Below are 23,667 nucleotides of genomic sequence, written 5' to 3'. Positions count from 1 at the left end.
TAAAGCACAGACATTTTGCAGTCAGAATTTGGATAGAAAATAATTTTCTATGACATAGGTCTTTACAAAGTGTTACAATGTCGTGAAAGGTACAGTTCATCATGTGATGCTTTTTCGTGGCCACTGCCAAGACTTGGCTAATAGATATGCCAAGGTATTCACCCATAGGAATGAGAGCAATATCACACGCACACACAAACACACACATTTTTACCATAACAGCAATCATGTAAAGCATCTTTCCAGTATGTGGCCTCCTACATGTTCCAGTCAAAGGATGAGCAACATGTCAGGAATAGATTTTGGGTAAATACTGGTTTGGCGAGAGACAAATTACTTGTTTACAGTTAACATGGACCGGTTTCAAGTCAGGTAAGATCTGATTATCTAAAGAAGCAGCCAATCAACTTCCAGACATCTCAGATCAGCTCAATTCAACCTGATTTGCTTTGGAATTCAGTTTAGTTCATTTCCAGGATGGAATGGCAGGGAATCAGTATTATTGTTAGATATTACTGCACTGTTGGAGCTAGGAATACAAGCATTTCGCTACACCGGCAATAACATATGCATGTGACCAATAAAATGTGATTTATTTGATTTGATTATGTTCACCATCTCATGTCCGAAGACCGGCACCCTTTGTAGGGCAGTGTGTCCACACACTGACCTGGTGCATTTGGGGCTCCATAGACAACCAATGCCCCCTTCTCACTTCTGGCCCTCCAACATCACTTTAAGCACCATCTGTCAACCATGTTTACGAGCCTATCAGCATTGATGTGACAAAGTAAAGACACTAAAGGCTCAGACTCACCAATAGTGTTTCCCGGGTATGGGTACTTGGCACCTCTGAACAGCGTGCAGTCTGTAATTTGAGACAGGGGCGTATTCGACGTCCATCCATGTCTGAGGACGTCGGGATTTGAAGTTGAAACCGGCCATTAGGTTTCAGTTTTGCTAGTGCATTGTGGGTGGGGATGGGCGTAAGCATCTGCTTGTGGTTCCAAAGATTGCATGTTCAAATCCAGTGATAATTTTTGTTGTTGTTGATATTTTGGTTTTAAGCGTATCCCAAACCTTAACCCTTACCTTAACCATTCGGAGATAATGCCTATCCTTAAGAATTCGGAGTTAAGGCCTAAACTTAACCCTAACCTTGAAAATGTGAAGTTAATTACTAAATTTAACCTTAAACACTTTGAAATGTGACTTTTGACAACTTCAAAATTCGGCGTTTGAGAAACATGGATGAATGTCCAATTCTGACGTTAGACTGCGAGAGCTTGTACTGTAGGGGGCCAAGAGATGTGTGTATTCTTTAAACAGACAGATAAGGGTTTAGCAAGAACCAGAGAATCCAGTTATGTCAGCTTTGGGGAAAGTGAAAGACAATAGGTGCAACAAACCAAGGGAGGGGGTCAAAGGAGGAGTGTTGAACAAAGGCATTATTCTTTGTACTGATTTCTCTTAATAACAAACCTGCGCGAACGAACGCACACACACACACACACACACACACACACACACACACACACACACACACACACACACACACACACACACACACACACACACACACACACACACACACACACACACACACACACACACACAAACAAAGGCCTAACACGGACCAAAGACAAGTCTGTCAGGGTTATCTTTAGGTCCTCTCTCCTGCCTCCTGATAGAAGCTGCTGCCTTCTTTTACATTTACATTTACATTTAAGTCATTTAGCAGACGCTCTTATCCAGAGCGACTTACAAATTGGTGCATTCACCTTATGATATCCAGTGGAACAGCCACTTTACAATAGTGCATCTAAATCTTTTAAGGGGGGGGGGGGGGGGGGTTAGAAGGATTACTTTATCCTATCCTAGGTATTCCTTAAAGAGGTGGGGTTTCAGGTGTCTCCGGAAGGTGGTGATTGACTCCGCTGTCCTGGCGTCGTGAGGGAGTTTGTTCCACCATTGGGGTGCCAGAGCAGCGAACAGTTTTGACTGGGCTGAGCGGGAACTGTACTTCCTCAGAGGTAGGGAGGCGAGCAGGCCAGAGGTGGATGAACGCAGTGCCCTTGTTTGGGTGTAGGGCCTGATCAGAGCCTGAAGGTACGGAGGTGCCGTTCCCCTCACAGCTCCGTAAGCAAGCACCATGGTCTTGTAGCGGATGCGAGCTTCAACTGGAAGCCAGTGGAGAGAGCGGAGGAGCGGGGTGACGTGAGAGAACTTGGGAAGGTTGAACACCAGACGGGCTGCGGCGTTCTGGATGAGTTGTAGGGGTTTAATGGCACAGGCAGGGAGCCCAGCCAACAGCGAGTTGCAGTAATCCAGACGGGAGATGACAAGTGCCTGGATTAGGACCTGCGCCGCTTCCTGTGTGAGGCAGGGTCGTACTCTGCGAATGTTGTAGAGCATGAACCTACAGGAACGGGTCACCGCCTTGATGTTGGTTGAGAACGACAGGGTGTTGTCCAGGATCACGCCAAGGTTCTTAGCGCTCTGGGAGGAGGACACAATGGAGTTGTCAACCGTGATGGCGAGATCATGGAACGGGCAGTCCTTCCCCGGGAGGAAGAGCAGCTCCGTCTTGCCGAGGTTCAGCTTGAGGTGGTGATCCGTCATCCACACTGATATGTCTGCCAGACATGCAGAGATGCGATTCGCCACCTGGTTATCAGAAGGGGGAAAGGAGAAGATGAATTGTGTGTCGTCTGCATAGCAATGATAGGAGAGACCATGTGAGGTTATGACAGAGCCAAGTGACTTGGTGTATAGCGAGAATAGGAGAGGGCCTAGAACAGAGCCCTGGGGGACACCAGTGGTGAGAGCACGTGGTGAGGAGACAGATTCTCGCCACGCCACCTGGTAGGAGCGACCTGTCAGGTAGGACGCAATCCAAGCGTGGGCCGCGCCGGAGATGCCCAACTCGGAGAGGGTGGAGAGGAGGATCTGATGGTTCACAGTATCAAAGGCAGCCGATAGGTCTAGAAGGATGAGAGCAGAGGAGAGAGAGTTAGCTTTAGCAGTGCGGAGCGCCTCCGTGACACAGAGAAGAGCAGTCTCAGTTGAATGACTAGTCTTGAAACCTGACTGATTTGGATCAAGAAGGTCATTCTGAGAGAGATAGCAGGAGAGCTGGCCAAGGACGGCACGTTCAAGAGTTTTGGAGAGAAAAGAAAGAAGGGTTTTTCTATGGTTTGATTATTAATTGGGAATTAAACAGTGGCCAGAACAGTGATACCAAAAATAACATCTACAATAAGCTCCCTTTCATAATAAAAGTTACGGTGGTGGCTATATTTCTTCCAATGCAGTAGTGCATTAGTGAGAGTTTTTTTTTCCATTAAATGATTGCATCCAGAAAATATTCAACGTTTGGAAGTCATCTGCCGTAACAACAATAAAACTATAAATGTTGAGTGAGGAAAGACCATGACTATCTTTGTCATACCTAAGTAGGAGGCAAGTATCCTTAGTTGAACCCAGAGAGAAATAGAGATGGAATTAGAGAGAGGGAGAAGGAGACAGCATCTTACACTGCCGCTATGTGGCCGTATTGTGTAAATACATAACAGGTGACTGGCTGGTTTCAAATAAGGGTGGGGGGAATACCTACTCAGCTGCACAACTGAATAAATTCAACCGAAATGTGTCTTCCGCATTTAACCCAACCCCTCTGAATCAGAGAGGTGCAGGGTGCTGCCTTAATCAACATCCACGTCATCTGCAACCAGTTGTTGGGGGTACCCAACTCGTTAACGACCATCACGTTACTAATGGCCTGCTACTCAGGGCTCTATTGTCTTTTTAACCAAACAAACTGAATTAAAATAATGATTGTGCACTTTTACAATACACAGCCTACCGCATATTATGCACGGCAGAAAACCATTAAAAAAACTGATTTAAGATGTCAATGGTACAAAATTGGTCTAGCCTATACTCCAAAATTAAACAAATTCTGCCATGGTGGAGAAATGAACATTCAATTCTCTGGCAACAGCTCTGCTGGAAATTCCTGCAGTAAGCATGACAAGTTCATGCTCCCTCAAACCTTGAGACATCTGTGGCATTGTGTTGTGTGACACAATTGCACATTTTATAATGGCCTTTTATTGTCCCCAGCACAAGGTACACCTGTGTAATTTCTGGGATCTTTTATTTCAGCTCTTGAAACATGGGACCAACACGTTACATGTTGCGTTATTATTTTTTAGATGTTCCAAAGGCATGCATCAGCGGCTTGTATGCATGGATGACTGGATATGCTAAATGTGTTTATGTTAATTAATGGCCAAATACCATGAGACTGGCAAATTTTTCATGACAATTTCCGTCTGACAAAAAGCTCTACTCCTGCCCCTATGGGCCATTCTGGTTCAGACAAGGCTTACTTTTCCAAGGCATACTACTTCTGATTAAGATAATGAATCATTCATTTTAAAGATAAGCATTTATGCAACTCTCAACTCACAGTGTTATTTTGAGAATGTGTTATTTTCCTTGAACCCTATCGAGACTACAATTATCAGTACATCACAGATGGAAAAGCTGCTTCATGTTGAGACAATGGAAAAGCTATGTTTAAAGTCATCTTTTACATGAAGGGGGGAAATCCTAGATGTTGTCTGAAGTTACGATACCAACATCTCAAACCCCTCCAGGTTTGACATTTTAACATAAACAGGAACAGCTTGAGGCACATTGAGAGTTGAGTCACTCTCGTTAACTCCATACTATCAATCCTTGCCAAACCATAACACACCTTACACACGTCATACCATCACCTAACGTCGCTAGCTAAGGCTAAGAATATCTCAGGGTCAGGGACTCTTAACTCTACAAATAGCAGCCCCGCCCTTCTACCTCCACCTGCAGCTGTATGCAGGTTATACTTCGATCACAGAGCTGGTAAATATAGCTACAGGGGATCAGTCACTCAAACTCTCCAGACTTACACAATCCTGCCATGACATAGAGTATGTGTGGGAAAATGTGTGTGTGTAGGGGTGGGGGGAGACGGAGGTAGGTTTGTGTGTAGAATGGAGCTATTTCAGTATGGAGCTATTTCAGTACCAACAGAAAATGTATTTGTATTAACTAGGCAAGTCAGTTAAGAACAAATTCTTATTTACAATGACGGCCTACCAAAAGGCAAAAGGCCTCCTGCGGGGACGGAGGTTGGGATTCAAAATAAAATTTAAATAAAGGACAAAACACACATCATGACAAGAGATACAACACAACACTACATAAAGAGAGACCTAAGACAACAACATAGCAGGGCAGCAACACATGACAACACAAAATGGTAGCAACACAACATGACAACAACATGGTAGCAACACAACATGGCAGCAGCACAACATGGTAGCAGTACAAAACAGGGTACAAACATTATTGGGCACTATCATGACTCTCCGGTGAGGATCCGAAGGATCAGGTTACAGTGAGTCGGCTCTACAGCGCCCTCTCTCTCCCGAGAGGGTTGAAGTTGGCCGTTTTATGACGGTTGTAAATACTTGTAGAAACTCTGCCTTTGGGCTCCGCAGGATGGAGGGGAAAGATAACTTTTGTTACAAGGAGATTCCTCCCACCAAAACTACAACATCAAAAGGCTTGATAACGAAACAATATTTCTGTGATGCAAACATTGGGAATGGTCCGTGGGTATTTAAAGAATACCATGTCCAACAGTTGTTGTTTTGTGATATCATGAAGGACGGTATAACTAAATAACTGTACCTCTACAAATGTATACATCCCAGTTATCAGATTCACATCTAAATGTTGTGGAACTTATATGATTAAATATGAAATTATTTGTGAGAAGACGTAATGTGATGTTATCCTTCTAAATGAGATAATTGTTTTTCATATAAAGTCTTAACCAGTCAGTGACCACACCCACGTCAGCACAGACATTATGTCGGCGTCATGGAACGCCCCTTTTGCCAGAGTGCATAAAACCCCTCGTGAAGAATTAACATATCAGACCATGTGAAGGCCAAATTACAGAAAAGGAACTTCTTGATGCAATTAAAGCCTTTAATACATTTTCAAGTTCATAACTGTGCACTCTCCTCAAACAATAGCATGGTATTATTTCACTGTAATAGCTATTGTAAATTGGACAGTTAGATTGACCAGAATTTAAGCTTTCTACCTATATCAGATATGTCTATGTCCTGGGAAATGTTCTTGTTACTTACAATCTCATGCTAATCACATTAGCCTACGTTAGCTCAACCGTCCCACGGCAGGTGACACCGATCCTGTAGAGGATAGTTTTGTCAATGCAATTTATGTTTATTTTCTGATTTAAATGGATATATTAGGTTCTGTAATAATAGTGAAGTAAAGAATTGTGGAGACCAAATACTTTGTTCAATATCAAAATATTTTAGGGAACATTTTGAGTTACCTTAAAAAAAAGTGCAAGAGTGGTAATGTTTTTGGCCACGACTGTAGGTAGGGGGTGATAAGCAGAGAGTACTGGTTGCCAATTAATTAACTGTTCAGCACTTAAGGCTTTGGGGTAGAAGCTGTTCAGGAGCCTTTTGATCCCAGACTTTGCTCTCCGGTACCGCTTTCCATGCGGTAGCAGAGAGAACAGACTTGGTGGCTGGAGTCTTTGACAATTTTTAGAGCCTTCCTCTGACACCGACTGGTATAGAGGTCCTGGATGGCAGGAAGCTCGGCCCCACGCACTACTCCCCCCCCCCCGTTGCAACCAGTCAGGATGCTCTCGATGGTGCAGTTGTAGAACATTTTGAGGATCTGATGACACTCTTGACGGCTGTCTTGGTGTGTTTGGACCATGATAGGGCCTTAGTGATGTGGATACCAAGGAACTTGAAGCTCTCGACCAACTCCACTACGGACTCGTTTATGTGAATGGGGGTGTGCGTGGCCCTCCTTTCCTAAGCACGCACCCATGAGGGGCCCCCGTGTTGAGGTTCCGTGTGGTGGATGTGTTGTTGCCTACCCTCACCACCTGGGGCGGCCCATCAGAAAGTCCAGTGTCCAATAGCAGAGTAAGGTGTTTAATCACAGGGTTCTTAGCTTAGTGAAGAACTTGGAGGGCACTATGCTGTTGAATGCTGAGTTGGAGTCAATGAACAGCCTTCTCACGTAGGTATTCCTTTTGTCCAGGTGGGGAAGGGCAGAGTAGAGTGCAATAGAGATTGCATCAACTGTGGATCTGTTGGGGTGGTTTGCGAATTGGAGTGGGTCCAGAGTGTCTGGGATAATGGTGTTGATGTGAGCCATGACCAGCCTTTCAAAGCATTTCAAGGCTACAGATGTGAGTGCTACGCTGCGATAGTCATTTAGACAGGTTACCTTGGCGCTCTTGGGCACGGGGACTATGGTGGTCTGCTTTAAACATGGGTATTACAGACTGGGTCAGGGAGAGGTTGAAAATGTCAGTGAAGACACTTGCTAGATGGTCAGCGCATGCTATGAGTACTCCATCTGGTAATCCATCTGGCCCTGCGGCCTTGTGAATGTTAACCTGTTTAAAGGTCTTACTCACATTGGCACGGAGAGTGTGATCACACAGTCATCCGGTTCAGTGTTGCTTGCCTCAAAGCAAGCATAGAAGGCATTTAGCTCGTCTGGTAGGCTCGCTTCACTAGGTAGCTCACAGCTGGGTATCCCTTTGGAATTCGTGATAGTTTGCAAGCCCTGCCACATCTGACGAGCGTCATAGCCGGTGTAGTAGGATTCGATCTTAGTCCTGTATTGACACTTTGACTGTTTGATGGCTCGTGGGAGGGCATAGCATCTGGATTTGTGTCCCGCTCCTTGAAAAATGGCAGCTCTTGCATTTAGCTCATTTATATTGTTCAGAAATGTGGTGGGTACTCTCTTCGTTCAACTGTTCCAAATGTCCGAACTGAATTTGGTAAAAGGGCTTTTATGTACTCTGCGCCATCGTCTTGGAACGCCTTACAAAATACTTTTAAACTGGAAGAACTTGTCCCGATTGGTATTTTTAAATCACTGATGAATGATCTTGAGACTGATTCCCTGACCTGTCAATGTTTTTAATTAGCTCTTTTTGATTTTTGTTATACTCTTGTGAATTCTATTTACTAGATTACTTGTAGTTTTTCATGTTGTCTGTCTGTAATTTTTGTAATGACTTGGTGCTGCCTATCTTGGCCAGGACGCTCTTGAAAAAGAGATTTTAAATCTCAATGAGCCCTTCCTGGTTAAATAAAGGTTAAATAAATAAATTGTAAAAATAAAGTGCGGATGTTGCCTGTAATCCATGGCTTTTGGTTTGTATATGTACATCCGGTCACTGTGGGGAATATGTCGTCAATGCACTTAATGATTAACAACTGATGACTGATGTGGTAAACTCCCCAATGCCATCGGATGAATCCAGGAACCTATTTCAATCTGTGCTAGAGAAACAGTCCTGTAGTTTAGCGTCCGCTTCATCGGACCACTTCAATATTGAGCGCATCACTGGTACTTCCTGTTTGAGTTTTTGCTTGTAAGCAGGAATTAAGTTATGTTCAGATTTGCCAAATGGAGGGTGAGGGAGAGCTTTGTATGCATCTCTGTGTTTAGAGTAGATTTGGTCTAGAGGTTTTTCACCTCTAGTTGCACAGGATGTCATGTCTGTTCCCGCTCTTCCCCCTCTTTTTCCCTGCATCACGCACTCCTACCATCATCAATTACACACACCTGCCTTCCCTCGTCACGCGCATCAGTCAGTTCCCCTGCTCTGTTCCCTGCTGATGCATTAATTGTTTTTGTCCTTGTTACTCTTGTGCTGACGCTGTTCCTGTCTCGTTCCATGTCCATTCCTTAGTAAATGTTTGACTCCCCGTACCTGCTTCGTCTCTCCAGCGTCATCCCTTGTGACAGAATGCATCAGCCAACACACAAAGCATTGGGGAGCACTGGCGTTCTGGTTGATGGTGACGTCGGCTCTGGGACGCCGTCGATGGAACCGGGGGTGCCTAGCCAGCTGGCTCGACAGGTTTCCTTGCACCGGTTGGCTCGGAAGGCCCCCATCCCACATCAGGCCTCAGCCGGATCGTCAGGTCTTGTTCGCCCAGCCGGCCCAGGAGTTTTTTTGTTTGTTTTGTTGGTGACATCGGGGTGGATTCCGCCGCCGATGGAACCGGGGGTGCCTAAGCCAGCCCGTCAGGCTTCCACTCCCCGGCTGGCTCGAGAGGTTTCCTTGCCTCAGTTGGCTCAGCAGGTTTCTATCCCACGTCGCGCTCCACCAGATCATTGGGCTCCCTCGTTTCAGCGGGATTGACAGGCGTCCTTGCCTCTGCCGGATCGTCAGGCTCCCATGCCTCAGCTGGCTCGTCAGGCTCCCACGCTCCTGCCGGTTCGTCGGGATTCCACGCCCCCAACCGGCTTGCCCAGCGCCCATGTCTCGGCCGGTTCACCCAGGTGGGATGCCAGGTGGCGCCCCTAGAGGGGGGGTACTGTCACGTCTGCTCCCGCTCTTCCCCCCCGGCGCTCGAGGGCGCCAGGCTGCCCTGCATCATGCACTCCTGCCATCATCAATTACGCACACCCGCCTTCCCTCGTCACGCGTGTCAGCGATATTGGATTCACCTGGACTCACTCATCACCTGTTTATTACCTCCCCTTTATTTGTCAGTTCCCCTGCTCTGTTCCCTGCTGATGCATTCATTGTTTTTGTCCTTGTTACTCTTGTGCTGACCCTGTTCCTGTCTCGTTCCATGTCCATTCCTTAGTAAATGTTTGACTCACCGTACCTGCTTCGTCTCTCCAGCGTCAATTCATGTGACACAGGAGACATGCTGGTAGAAATTAGGTAAAACGTTTTTCAGTTTTGCTGCATTAAAATCCCCGGCCACTAGGAGCATCACATCTGGGTGAGCATTTTCTTGTTTGCTTATGGCCCTATACAGCATGGTTAGGTGCGGTCTTAGTGCCAGCATCGGTTTGTGGTGGTAAATAGACAGCTACAAAAAAATATAGTGTGTTCTACGGCTTATCATGAAGTATTCTAACTCAGGCTATCAGAACCTCGAGACGTCCTTAATATTAGAGATTGCGCACCAACTAACCAATAGTGTTCTTATGGCTGGGTCCGGGAGTGGGTGTTTGCCAGCGCGCAGGTTACACATTCATCCGGGTTACCACAGTTCCCTGTGGGTTTGATCCTTGGACTGTCTTTGGGTGCGTCAGCGTGTAAAGTGTGCATTATCAGGGTTCCCCACAGTTTCCTGTGAGTCTGAGCCTTGGGCTGCAGTGGCAGCATGCGAGTTGTCGTGGCAATTTCCTGTATTACCAAATGAGGAGAGTTACAAACCACACACCAGTCAGAGTTATACTTAAACTTCATCTTTAATAATAATATGAGCTTTACCATAGCCCTGTGACTTTCAACAATTCACTATCTGTAATGAATTGTTGAGAGTCCCAACATAATGGCAACTGAGATCTTTTATAGCATAGATACACCCCTCTCAACTTACATGACGAACCACAGATCTTAGGAACTCTTCACAAAGGGCCTTTTACTTGAGAAAGGAGTATCCTTTAGCCAGATTGCATTCGCTATAAATTATCGCTCAGTTTGGTCTCTAAAACGAGGTTCTAATCTCGTTCCTGGTACTTCATAGTACCAAAACATTACCTCATCCAAGGCATAACTCAATTGTCAACTCTAGATACTCCCATCTCAAGTAAACCCCCTCTTGACCCCACTCCTGGACAAGCTCACTGAGGGGAGTGACTTGCGCACAGACATTGTAGAGACAAGTAATTGGTTCCCCCTTAATCACGCCATCCCTTCACATGGTTTAACAGATACATTCACATACGAAGACAATGTTCCATCCTGTCCTCTTCCCTTTCTGATATTCTGCATAGCACCAGAGACATGTAAAAGACAAGCCTGACCTCTCCCCTCTCTGGGCCCCAAATGACTGAGCCCCAGCTAAGAAAAAGTGCAACTGCCAACACTATAGTCCAAAAGGATACATTCTAATGACAAGTATCTCACATAAGCATATTATGTAAATAAAACATCTTATTTATCTATGTTACCCAACTAATTCTGATTCATCTGCCACAGAGTACACAGGTTCCAGGTTACTACAGGTTTCCTGTGGGTTTGAGCTTCGGGCTGCCGTGGTTCATCGACTCAGGCTGATGCTATGCAGCACGCATGTGCGCTTTACCAAGTCACGACAGGTGTTCTGTTGTTTTGGACTTGCAGTTCCTTGTACTAGTTCTGACATTTCAGGCTCGCAAGGTAAGTATTGTTCTTGGAACCATAGGGTCTATGCACTTGGTCACAGTGGCAGCGTGTCAGTGTGTATAGCCAAGTTGCAAAAGGTTTGGGTTCCCTCTATGGGGGTCTGAAAGTTCAGGTCTCATGAGGCTCTGACAGTTCAGGCTTCTCGGGTAAGTATTAGGGAATAATGTGGCTTCTGTAACCCCTTTTTGGATCCGGCGGAACCTGTGTGTGCTTGTGCTGCCGTGGGCCTCCTAGTTTGGTACCCTCTGAGCTGGCTTGGGGCGTGATTGTTTGTCACCATAATACCTGTATGTTATACCAAATGACTGACTGATAGAGAACGTACAGTTATGAATATGACTACTGTTGCTTGAAGGAGGGAATGAGGTATAACATATTTTGGAACCGGGCAGTCAGGGGATCTGGGCTTGCTGAAGAGCGGTACTAAATTGAGGAAAAGAATGCGAGCCACGGTATTATAGCCAGGATGAAGGGGCTACCGAGAGTGGCTCGGCATCATTTGGCCCGTTGGGCGGGATTTCTTCAGGTGAAAATGATTGGTCATTGACTCCTCATAGTATGTTATACCTCATTCTCTCCCTTAGGGAACACGAGATCTATTCATAACTGTACGTTAGTATCTGTCTCTACTAGTGTTTCTGTGGTTTGGCCTATATCCAAGTGCCAGTTAAGATTGTGCTTTGCATTTTATGGAGAATAACTGATATCATAATTGATTACTCCATAATTCAGTCACGCATCACTGCATAGAAACTGAGATCATTGGTTGGAGTATGTATTTAAAGGCCCAATGCAGCCGCTTTTATATCAATATCAAATCATTTCTGGGTAACAATTAAGTACCTTACTGTGATAGATTTCCATTAAAATAGGTTAAAAAAATATTTTACTGAAAACTATCTCCCAAGCAAGATTTTGCTTGGACTGTCTGGGTGTGGTCTAAGTGGGGATGGGAAAACTGAAAACTAATGGTTATTGGCAGAGAGGTTTGGAACTCTCTTTGTTATTGGTCTATTCATCAATTTACCGCTCTGTGATGTCACCGTGGAAAGCCAAAACTCCCGCCCATGCAAACCTGGTGAGTAGAAGGCCCTGTGGTGACAACCTGGTCTCAGAGGAGTTTGCATTATTCTGTACGTAAATCCGAGATACTCCATTTAGTTTGATATGTTGCATATGATATGTTATGAATTACAATTCATATTATATGTTATGAATTTGAAGATGCTACGAATTTGCAAAAAATACTATATTTTACGAATTTGCTAAATGTATGATATGCTACGAATTCTAGCTAGCTGGCTAACGTTAGCTAGCCTATGGGTTAGGGTTAAGGTTAGGGTTAAGTTTAGGAGTTAGGTTAAAGGGTTCATGTTAGGTTAGTGGAAGGGTTAAGGTTACAGTTAGGTAGTAAAGTAGCTAAAAAGTAGTAAGTAGTTTTGCTAATTAGCTAAAGTTGTCCGTGAGGAGATTCAAACTTGCAACCTTTGGGTTGCTAGATGTTTGCTTTACACACCCGACCAACCACCCAACTTTCGTATTTGCCTTAACCCTTTGACACGTACGATCACATATTTGTGTTCGTTGTTGAGTGGTCCCACCATCGCAAATATGTGATTGGAACAGCAGCAACAGAATGTATGATGCAACAAATGCATCTAAACAGCATTGTTGTCTGAAAAGCATCTAAACAATGTTTTGTACTGATGTTTACAACTTTATTCCTCAATTTCACCTTTTATTGTAGAAGAGCACAGGCATCACACGGAACACATCCAAAGCAAAACTCATTCCATAAACCAGTCTAAATAACTATGACAAAAAATAAAACATAAGTTAGTGACCTAACAGTTAGACTTGTTTACAATGTACCACATCTCTGGTGAGCACAAGGAAGAAATGCAATATTGTTCAGAAAAGAGATGCGTGTCAGTTAACGGCAGCTAAATTCTTTACGATGGCAGCCATCTTTGTTTATGTTTGACAAGCGAAAACTCCCTAATCACAGAATGCCTTTAACTGTAAGATGCAAATAAACAAAGTGAAAGTCAAAGATAGCTGCACCGAAAAATATGAACTTAGTTTGTCCACTCTTCAGCATATTACAAATCTTCAATGTACTTGTTACAGTGTATTTTAGAACCGGAGCACATGCTTGACAAGTCATTTACAGTTTTTGACAAATCATAAAGCAAATAAAGGGTTATCACCTCACAGATCATCACTCCAACTACAAGCCTATTACCTAGCCTAACCATAGTGCGAAAGCTTAACAGGGTTGCAGATTTGGATTAAACCATTTTAGGGGTGTTTGTGGGTTGGTTCATTCCATTTGTGGGGGATTTCAAGTCCATGGGGGGTAGAAATGGGGGAAGGTATCGTGGGGGGATATGATGCAGAAAATATTACTATGATGGGGGATTCATCAATAAATGGAGGGGCAAACACAGGATAAGTTTATAAGCTAAATAAAAATAAAAATCCCTGGTAAGATGGGTCTGAGCTGGCAACCCTGATTAACGAGTTACAATCTAATTCAGTTGAGTGAACCATCCCTTCACCTCGTTTTATTATAACGGTCAGACAGATGTTTACGTGACAACCATAATGCATTGTATGATGTCAACAAACATGGCGTCACACATATCTGGCATTTAGCTTAGCATTAGCTCATTATAATCAGTACAACCTTCCAAAAAGTATTTTACACACATATGTGTACATTACAATCTATGCAAGAATCATAATGCATGATTTGTCACCAGCACTTGAAAACGTGAATAAAACAGTAAATACATTATGCTCCATAAATACATACGGTATTCTACAGTAGAAACGACAACACGATATACAGAAACTATAATGATAACGTAATAAGGCACTTACTTTGACAGGAATGTCCAAAAGTTATTTTGAGTAAGGAAAAAAACAATGAAGGCAATGCGGGCCAGCTGGATAATGTGCCAGGGGGGAAAAGTTTGTTCAAGTTCTGTTCTGACTGGAGATGTGAAAATGTCTGCATACTTGATCTGGGGAAACACTGGGGAAGTGCTTGGGCTCTGGTCGAAGAGAGAATTTTGTCTGGCTCAGTAAAACATAAGTTGTCCGCAACATTAAAATGGGATACTTATATGTGAATTAATGAGAAGGCGGAACACACCTCAATCAAACTGTGTGTTAGAAAATAAACTTGTTAGAAAATTATTTGAAATTGAGAAGTTGAAACATAGCCTATAGATAATTAGCAGCCAGCGTGCCTTGGTTTGAGTGCAGCTTGGGTTAACTGCCATTTGCGTAATAATCACATTTTGAACCAGTGAATGCATTCTGACATCACACGTATTAAAAAACTCACACTGGGGGTGACCATTAGAGATATTTGGAACTCATCCGTGAAAAGGTTAAGTAAGGGTCTGTCTCATGTAACCATACCCAACATAACATATAATACTAATTTGTGTGTCTCAGATTTACATTTGCTATTTTACGTCTAGTCTATGAGACCAGGCTGGTGTAGATTGCATTTTCAGCCAGCAACTATCCGGAAATAACACTGATCAAATGTTTTTCACACTTTTACAGTGTTAGTTTCATCAGCTGTTGTACAATATGATATAAAACACAGGAACAACATAATTTTGACTACAATGGGCCTTTAAAGTTAATAAATACCCTGTATAATATATACAGTCGTGGCCAAAAGTTTTGAGAATGACACAAATATTAATTTTCACAAAGTCTGCTGCCTCAGTGTCTTTAGATATTTCTGTCAGATGTTACTATGGAAAACTGAAGTATAATTACAAGCATTTCATAAGTGTCAAAGGCTTTTATTGACAATTACATGAAGTTGATGCAAAGAGTCAATATTTGCAGTGTTGACCCTTCTTTTTCAAGACCTCTGCAATCCACCCTGGCATGCTGTCAATTAATTTCTGGGCCACATCCTGACTGATGGCAGCCAATTCTTGCATAATCAATGCTTGGAGTTTGTCAGAATTTGTGAGTTTTTGTTTGTCCACCCGCCTCTTGAGGATTGACCTCAAGTTCTCACTGGGATTAAGGTCTGGGGAGTTTCCTGGCCATGGACCCAAAATATCGATGTTTTGTTCCCCGAGCCACTTAGTTATCACTTTTGCCTTATGGCAAGGTGCTCCATCATGCTGGAAAAGGCATTGTTAGTCACCAAACTGTTCCTAGATGGTTGGGAGAAGTTGCTCTCGGAGGATGTGTTGGTACCATTCTTTATTCATGGCTGTGTTCTTAGGCAAAATTGTGAGTGAGCCCACTCCCTTGGCTGAGAAGCAACCCCACACATGCATGGTCTCAGGATGCTTTACTGTTGGCATGACACAGGACTAATGGTAGCGCTCACCTTGTCTTCTCCGGACAAGCTTTTTTCCGGATGCCCCAAACAATCGGAAAGGGGATTCATCAGAGAAAATGACTTTACCCCAGTCCTCAGCAGTCCACTCCATGTACCTTTTGCAGAATATCAGTCTGTCCCTGATGTTTTTCCTGGAGAGAAGTGGCTTCTTTGCTGCCCTTCTTGACACCAGGCCATCCTCCAAAAGTCTTCGCCTCACTGTGCGTGCAGATGCACTCACACCTGCCTGCTGCCATTCCTGAGCAAGCTCTGTACTGGTGGTGCCCCGATCCCGCAGCTGAATCAACTTTAGGAGACGGTCCTGGCGCTTGCTGGACTTTCTTGGGCGACCTGAAGCCTTCTTCACAACAATTGAACACCTCTCCTTGAAGTTCTTGATGATCCGATAAATGGTTGATTTAGGTGCAATCCTTGCCTGTGAAGCCCTTTTTGTGCAAAGCAATGATGACGGCACGTGTTTCCTTGCAGGTAACCATGGTTGACAGAGGAAGAACAATGATTCCAAGCACCACCCTCCTTTTGAAGCTTCCAGTCTGTTATTCGAACTCAATCAGCATGACAGAGTGATCTCCAGCCTTGTCCTTGTCAACACTCACACCTGTGTTAATGAGAGAATCACTGACATGATGTCAGCTGGTCCTTTTGTGGCAGGGCTGAAATGCAGTGGAAATGTTTTTGGGGGATTCAGTTCATTTTCATGGCAAAGAGGGACTTAGCAATTAATTGCAATTCATCTGATCACTCTTCATAACATTCTGGAGTATATGCAAATTGCCATCATACAAACTGAGGCACAGACTTTGTTAAAATTAATATTTGTGTCATTCTCAAAACTTTTGGCCACGACTGTACATGCACATTCTAGTACCTTCTAGTAGGACATAAACAGCATATATATCTAACATTTCCTGTCCACAGGACATTGTTTTTGTTTATTTTCCAGCCATTTTGGGGGGAAATATGGCCAATATGCAGTGTTGTAAAGTACTTAAGTAAAAATACTTTAAAGTACTACTTAAGTAGTTTTTTGGAGTATCTGTACTTTACTTTACTATTTATATTTTGGGCAACTTTAACTTTTAATTCACTATATTCCTAAAGAAAATAATTTACTTTTTACTCCCTACATTTTCCATGACACCAAGAAGTACTTGTTACATTTTGCATGCTTAACAGGACAGGAAAATGGTCCAATTCACACTTATCAAGACAACATCCCTGGTCATTCCTACTGCCTCTGATCTGGCAGACTCACTAAACACAAATGCATCTTTAATAAATGATGTCTGAGTGTGCCCCTAGCTATCCATAAATTTAAAAAACAAGAAAATGGTGCCATCTGCTTTGCTTAATATAAGGCATTTGAAATGATTTATACTTTTACTTTTGATACTTAAGTATATTTAGAACCAAATACTTTTAGACTTTTACTCAAGTAGTATTTTACTGGGTGACTTCCACGTTTACTTGAGTAACGTTCTATTAATAAGGTATCTATACTTTTACTCAAGTATGACAATTGGGTACTTTTTCCACCACTGCCAATATGGGGATTCCCAGATAAAGATTAATTGACTTGCTTTGATTGAACTGAACTATGCGTTTGCTCTGAATACAGTTTGAGGTCCTTGCCTCGTCTATCTAGTCCACAAGAGGGCAGATGTGGTCTCTTCCATTTGCAGAACATAATGAATAACGGGCATGCAAGTTTGAGCCAGACAGACGCTCAAAATTGTACATCAGAACGAACCAGTCGGCGGACTGAAGTTTGGACGCTCTTCTAAAACTATTTGTGGATATATTTGACTTATACAGACTGTATTTAAACTAGCGCAACACTTGCAGAATATAGAACTACATTGCTCTCAGCGTTCTATCAAGGTAAAAGACAATCATATTTAAACTTAAAATGACTCCTCTTTTTGCTTTGTTGCTACTTTTCCTGGGCGCTGCGGAGCCCCGACATGTCGTTCCTGGTTACACAGCGCTGAGGACTCAGGAGAGGGACGGGGATGCAGGTGCACTGACGACGGGGACCGGGGAGTCAGACTCTGAGTTGAATCTCAATCAGATTGGAGGTGATATGGGATATATTGAACCCCTGATGCATGAACCAGACGCTAACCAAAAGAGAATCCCCCGGGGCGCCAAGGATGGGACCTCGAGGAAACAGGACCAGCAGTCTCCCCACAGCTACCAACACCCAAGACCGTATGAACCGGACGGCTACTTCACAACGCCCAAGGGCCCACACCTGGCCAACAGCACCCCGGACAGGCACGGCAGATCCCGGGGAAACTCTTCCAAGGGCTCGGTGCTGTTCCACAACCCGCTCTACCCGGTAACCGACAGCTCATACGGGGCTTACGCAGTGATGCTCCTCGCCCTCATCCTATTCGCCATGGGCATCGTTGGTAACCTCGCGCTCATGTGTATCGTTTGGCACAATTATTACCTGAAGAGCGCGTGGAACTGCATCCTGGCCAGTCTGGCATTCTGGGACTTCCTCGTGCTCTTCTTCTGTCTGCCCGTGGTCGTCTTCAACGAGCTCACCAAGAGAAGGTTGCTAGGGGACCTGTCCTGTCGGATCGTGCCCTACATGGAGGTAAACAGTTCACGTTGAACGTCCACGCACGTGAGGACATGTCGGCAGTGTGCATTAACAAGCACAAAGAGATGCACCTGTTGCGTCGCGCGTATGTGTCCCGTTATTTCTGCATCACACCTCTAGCTTTCCTCGTTCTCCCATTATTCAACAGTAGGCCAGTCATACACACAAGTTATACTTTTGTAGCAATAAAAATGATTATACCTACACATATAGGGACGACAGGATGGTGGTTATAACCGACTATTCGTATAGCTTTTTAATATAGTCCCTGTGTGAGTGCACTGGGGCCGCCTCTGCTATTAGGGCTGGAAGAGTGCATTTTCAGGGTTGATGGTGCAAGCCCTGCTCTGGCTGTTCCCTTAGTCTGGGTATTTCCAATGTCTTTCAGACTCAAACTGTACTTAATCACCATAATGTGTGTGTTTTATATGTTGTAATTGCACTATGCGCACCACTGCCCGTGTATAGCCCCAGTCTGCCAGCTGCCTATGTGTTATGGTAGTTAGCCTATTGTTATGCTAACGAGCGCCTCATGTTAATTGTCTGGTGGGGTGTGTGTAATTAACTGAGGTTCTTAGGAACTCTTATCAAGGAGGGGATCTGGGTCAGACGGACGTTCTAATGCTATTCTATATGCTCTTTTAAACCTAGCTGAATAGGTTAATTTGCATATTCCTAGGGGGCATTTATTTGGAGCAGTAGTGTTTCCCCCAGTTTTTTCTTGGTGGGTTGGAGAACTCTCAGAATCAGCATCAAGACCTGCCAAATGAGCATCTTCTATTGAAACCAGTGTCACTCAATCCCATTCAGTCTCTTTCTCTCCTTTCCACTGTCCTCTTATTTTCTCTCCTTTTCCCTCACCCCTCTCGCCCATCTTCCCTCTCTGCCTTTTCCCCCTCCCTCCCTCCCCCTCTCCCTCTAGGTGACCTCTCTGGGAGTAGCCACATTCAGCCTGTGTGCGTTGAGCATTGACCGGTTCCACGCAGTGACCAGCCCCCAGCCTCAGGCACCGCGGTTGGAGCCCTGCCAGTCCATCCTGGCCAAGCTGTCTGTGGTCTGGATCGGCTCCATGGTCCTGGCTGCTCCAGAGCTGCTGCTGTGGCAGCTCACCCAGGAGGTCTCCGTCCAGCCAGGGGGCTACGTGGTGGACCTGTGTGTCCGGCGGCCCTCCCTGAGCCTGCCTGAGTCGGTCTACTCCCTGGTGCTGACCTACCACGAGGCCCGCATGTGGTGGTACTTCGGCTGCTACTTCTGCCTGCCGCTCCTCTTCACCCTCGCCTGCCAGCTGGTGACGAGACACGTTGTCGCTGAGGAGGCACGGACGAAACAGGTGAGCAGCACAGTAGTACGAGGAAAAAGAATACGCCCTTCCTCCTCTTCCTCTTTGTCATCGTCCTCCTCCTCTTCCAAGAAGCAGCAGCTGAAGAGAGACCGTAGGTGTAGTTCTACAGTCGTGGCGATGGCCATCGTTTATGCCGTGTGTAACCTCCCCGAGAACGTCTGTAACATTGCCCTGGCCTACATCGCCAACCCCGTCTCCACAACGACTGAGGCCCTGCTGGCTCTGATTGGCCAGTTCCTGTTGTTTGTCCGTTGCTCGGCAACGCCGGTGTTGTTCCTGTGTCTGTGTCGTTCTCTGGGCCAAGCCTTCATGGACTGTTGCTGTTGTTGCTGTGAGGAATGTCTACCCAATGGAGCCTCTTCATCATCATCATCCTCCACTACCACCACCGCAGTCTCCACCTACCCATCCTCTCTCTCAACCCCGTCATCACTCTCTCCATCCACCACCAAAGAGGAGAAGCTGCATATTGTGTCTGGAACCATACCAGCCATCTTCTATGACAAGGCCAAAGACAGCTCCTCTCTCATGGCCATCGGAACACCCTGCTGAGTCCCTCTCCTTGCCTTCTCCCTGCCTAGCCAGGAGTCACCTCATTGGGGGACAAAGTGCCCACGCTACCCTTGGACCTCAAGAACCCAGCTCTCTTACCCCAACCTCTCTCTGCCCACACTGGCTGTGCTGGGCATTGCACTGAATGAAGATAAAGGATATCTTTAATGCTTGGTCCTTAGAGGGACACTTATTTTACCAAGAAGACTCTTGAGATTAAAGGTAGACAGCACTATGGACATCATCATGCACAGCGGGCGACTTCCTGCTTAAAGACACCTCTTGAGTTTAAGGCAATTTGTTTTGAGAGACTTGTGGTTACAGACAGACTACTGAATAAACTCATGGCTAGGGCTTTGGTTGTCTTCAATCCCTCCTAGCCGTGAGATAAGTGATGAAGATCATTACAGACAGTCCATTATGACATGAGACAACATATCAATTGTAGTGGCACAGCTGAATGCTAGGAGAGATCCAGAGCTGAATACACTGACATGAACCTTTCTTGACTTTTTTTTACTAGTATAATCTCGTTTGATAAATAAAATGTTAAAAAGCAAACAATTAATTTAGCTGTGAATTATGGTCTGGATTCTTGTTGTGTTTTCTAATTTCCTGTGTTTTATTAGTGGAGATTAACAACAGAAAGAGCCATTGAGGGATCCTCTGACTGTGTCTGTGGGCTAATTGTTCTCTCTCTAACTCCTCTCTATTCCCCTGGCCTGCACTCCATCTCACAGTGATCTACAAGGGAAGGAATGTGGTAGAATGGTACGCGTCAAACACACGTCATAACACCCATTACCACTGGTGACTGACTGTTTACACGTGGAGTAAATATTACTTGTCATTATCTGAGTAAATAACAACCACTACAGTGTAGTCTTCCTACGATTTCTCCAGGAATAGGGCGCAAATCAACTGTCTTGTGTGTTAAGAATTCACTGTTGTGTTGTAGTATTTTAGCTGTACAGCTCAGGGTTTTCTCAACATGTTTCCCTTCAAGAACCATGCTATTGCTGAGCATATCCACAAAGCGTCTCAGAGTAGGAGTGCTGATCTTGGATCAGTTTTGCCTTTTAGATCATGATGAATAATATTATATGGCCAGATCCTAGATCAGCACTCCTACTCTGAAACGCTGTGTGGATACGGGCCCAGATCTTAACACCACATCTCTTCTACAGATAAACATTATTCATGATTATTAAAAGCTTTTAATGTAACCACTAGTCCACACAATTGCTCTTGTGTCAATATGTTCATAGATGTCGAGATAGAACCTAACCAATCCCTATAAAAATGGTGAATCTGTGTACAGTACAATCTGACCGATACAATGCTGACAGTATATGTTGTTATACTGTCGTGACACAACAGTGGAACATTTTGACTTGCTCAGATATCAGGACCCAATGAACAACTTTCATTGTCCTCAATATTACCTTGTACATGTATACAATCTGTACTTCTCATAACTTTCCTTCCTCAAAAAGAGATCAGTCAAATCATATGAATGTAGTAAAAAACGATAAATAAAAACATTTATAGTTTTTTGGGGAATTGGTATGTATTCTCTTGTATTGTGAATATACTGTAATTATGTCTGGTTTGAAGTTAACATTGTGTATCTGAGGTAGTATTTACTATCGGAACTGACTGTGTATCAGATGTTTTGTCTATTTTTTATTCAGTTGTACCAATAAACAGTGAGACAATGTCTGTGGTCTTGTTTTTCACTGGAAAATAAATCATGGCTGAGGGAAATCATGCATCTATCAGTGCATGAACAAGTCAGTGTCAAGTTAAAGAGACCACCATGTCTGCCCACACACAATGCACACACCTACACGCATACACATTCTAACAGACACACATACTCATCCATCATCCACTCACACACACACTCACAGCAGAGGGGATATTGACAGTGAGGATTTTTCATCTGGTTGCCCCTGTCCTGTGTGTTCCGTCTCGGCTCCCTGAGCTGAAATATTTGTCCTCCCACTTAGTTCTGCCTGGGCCTGCGAGAGGGGGGCTCTCATAAGAAGAGCATTGTTCCTCAGCCCTCTCCCCAGCCCCCTCACTGCATTACAATGGCCAACCACCGGGGGAGTTGCCAAGCTACCGTCACATTCAAGGCCCCCTCACAGTCACCAAACAGAAGCAAGAGAGAGAGATGAGAGGAGATGGGGAAGAAAGAGGGAGAAGAGGGCACTAGGCGACCAAAACAACCCGCACTTTCCCAAACCCTTCAGTTCCCCTGTGGTTTCCATGACAACGGATGAAGGGCCTTATTTGTCTGGTCTCTCGTTTGTTCAGGCCAGACGCTCAGTACTGCCCCATACACCAGTCCTCGCCTCATGCACTTTGCTGCACATTAAATTATCTTCTGCCTACCATACCACCATTGAGTGTCTGAAGCTGCATAATGGGAAGGTTCAGCCTCTCAGACTGCTTACATTTCTCATCAGACAAGGTTTTAAAACCTTATCTGCATTTGAGATAAAGTGAGGTGGGGTTGTGTGTGTGTGTGTGTGTGCGTGTGCGTGTGCGTGTGCGTGTGCGTGTGTGTGTGTGTGTGTGTGTGTGTACATGTGCGTGTGCGTGTGCACGTGTGCGTGTACTGACCGTGTTAAGGCCCTATGTCATGTTCACTCCAGGCTCAGCAGGCTCAGGAAACATACATCCTCTGATCAGAGCCCTATCTACACATTGCCATGGCTACAGCCTAGCAGCCAGCTCCAGAACGCTGGAGAATGCAAACATAACCAGTTCTGGGGGTCCAGTGCTCTGTAAGCCTGGGGATAGAACCCTGCAGAGAACCCTGGGCCCAGTTCCCAGAGGGGGCAGAGGTTCTGGACCTCTCTGTCTCCATGTGTCCCTTCTGTCAGCAGAACACAGAACCAGCCTAGTCCGCTCTGTCACTGTCCTGTCATTGTCACGGCTGGGGGTGGAACTGGAACAGAGTCCGAACAGCAGGGGGGAACTATATGTGAGTGACTGGGGTTGTTTATCACTTAGGACTAGTACCAGTGGTGGACCACCACAGGACACTTCCTCTGTGAGGGTGTTTGGCTTTGGTTTTTAGGGACATGGGAAACATCAATAAACCTCTGAAGATAACACTAAGGTCCCTTACTATCCCAGTTCAAACAGTTCTTTCACTGGCTCTATTCACCGGTTCACTGGTTTACATAGTAAGGCCTTGGAAAACCAACATCTATTGAGAGACAATCCAACAAACAGGCCTTTTAAGATTAGACTGTTGTCGATTAAATGGCGAACTTTCTGAACAAGTGACATGTTTTCTTTGCTAAATGCCTCTACAAGGCATCTCATCAGCATCCATCTATGTCGGACATTTGTAATGTTGAAATCTCTTCATTCTTTTGCTCTTGGTTCCAGTGCCAACTAGGCTGGACCCATAAACACTACTTAATGAGTTTCACTACCTCCTGAGTTTGGTGAGCCTATTATGTATGTGAATGTGAGAGGGAGAA

General features: G+C 44.7%; 2 protein-coding genes across 3 annotated transcripts in view; one reads left to right on the top strand and one right to left on the bottom strand.

Moving 5' to 3' along the window:
- Positions 1-23,667, bottom strand: part of LOC120065442 (protein CBFA2T2-like) — a 571,663-nt gene that overhangs the window by 389,620 nt on the left and 158,376 nt on the right. The window lies entirely within an intron of this gene.
- On the top strand, positions 17,382-21,884 carry LOC120065443 (G-protein coupled receptor 37-like 1). 2 transcript variants are annotated; one of them, XM_039016463.1, is made up of 3 exons: positions 17,382-18,264; positions 19,193-19,600; positions 19,682-21,884. In XM_039016463.1, the coding sequence occupies exons 1-3, from the start codon at positions 17,569-17,571 to the stop codon at positions 20,162-20,164; spliced, it is 1,587 nt and encodes a 528-aa protein (XP_038872391.1). In that variant the 5' UTR covers positions 17,382-17,568; the 3' UTR covers positions 20,165-21,884. The 2 variants fall into 2 exon arrangements, with proteins under 2 accessions (XP_038872391.1, XP_038872390.1); XM_039016462.1 differs by having other exon boundaries at positions 19,193-21,884.

The sequence above is a fragment of the Salvelinus namaycush genome, chromosome 20 (genome assembly GCF_016432855.1).
Source record: "Salvelinus namaycush isolate Seneca chromosome 20, SaNama_1.0, whole genome shotgun sequence".
Lineage (NCBI taxonomy): Eukaryota > Metazoa > Chordata > Actinopteri > Salmoniformes > Salmonidae > Salvelinus > Salvelinus namaycush.
The sequence above is the reverse complement of the archived record's forward strand: the minus strand, read 5'-3'. Positions and strand labels throughout refer to the sequence as shown.

Coding starts and splice junctions, on each gene's coding strand:
- LOC120065443 (XM_039016462.1), top strand. CDS start 17,569: ATGACTCCTCTTTTTGCTTTGTTGCTACTTTTCCTGGGCGCTGCGGAG. Junction 18,265..19,192: donor GGATCGTGCCCTACATGGAG/GTAAACAGTTCA, acceptor CTCTCCCTCTAG/GTGACCTCTCTGGGAGTAGC.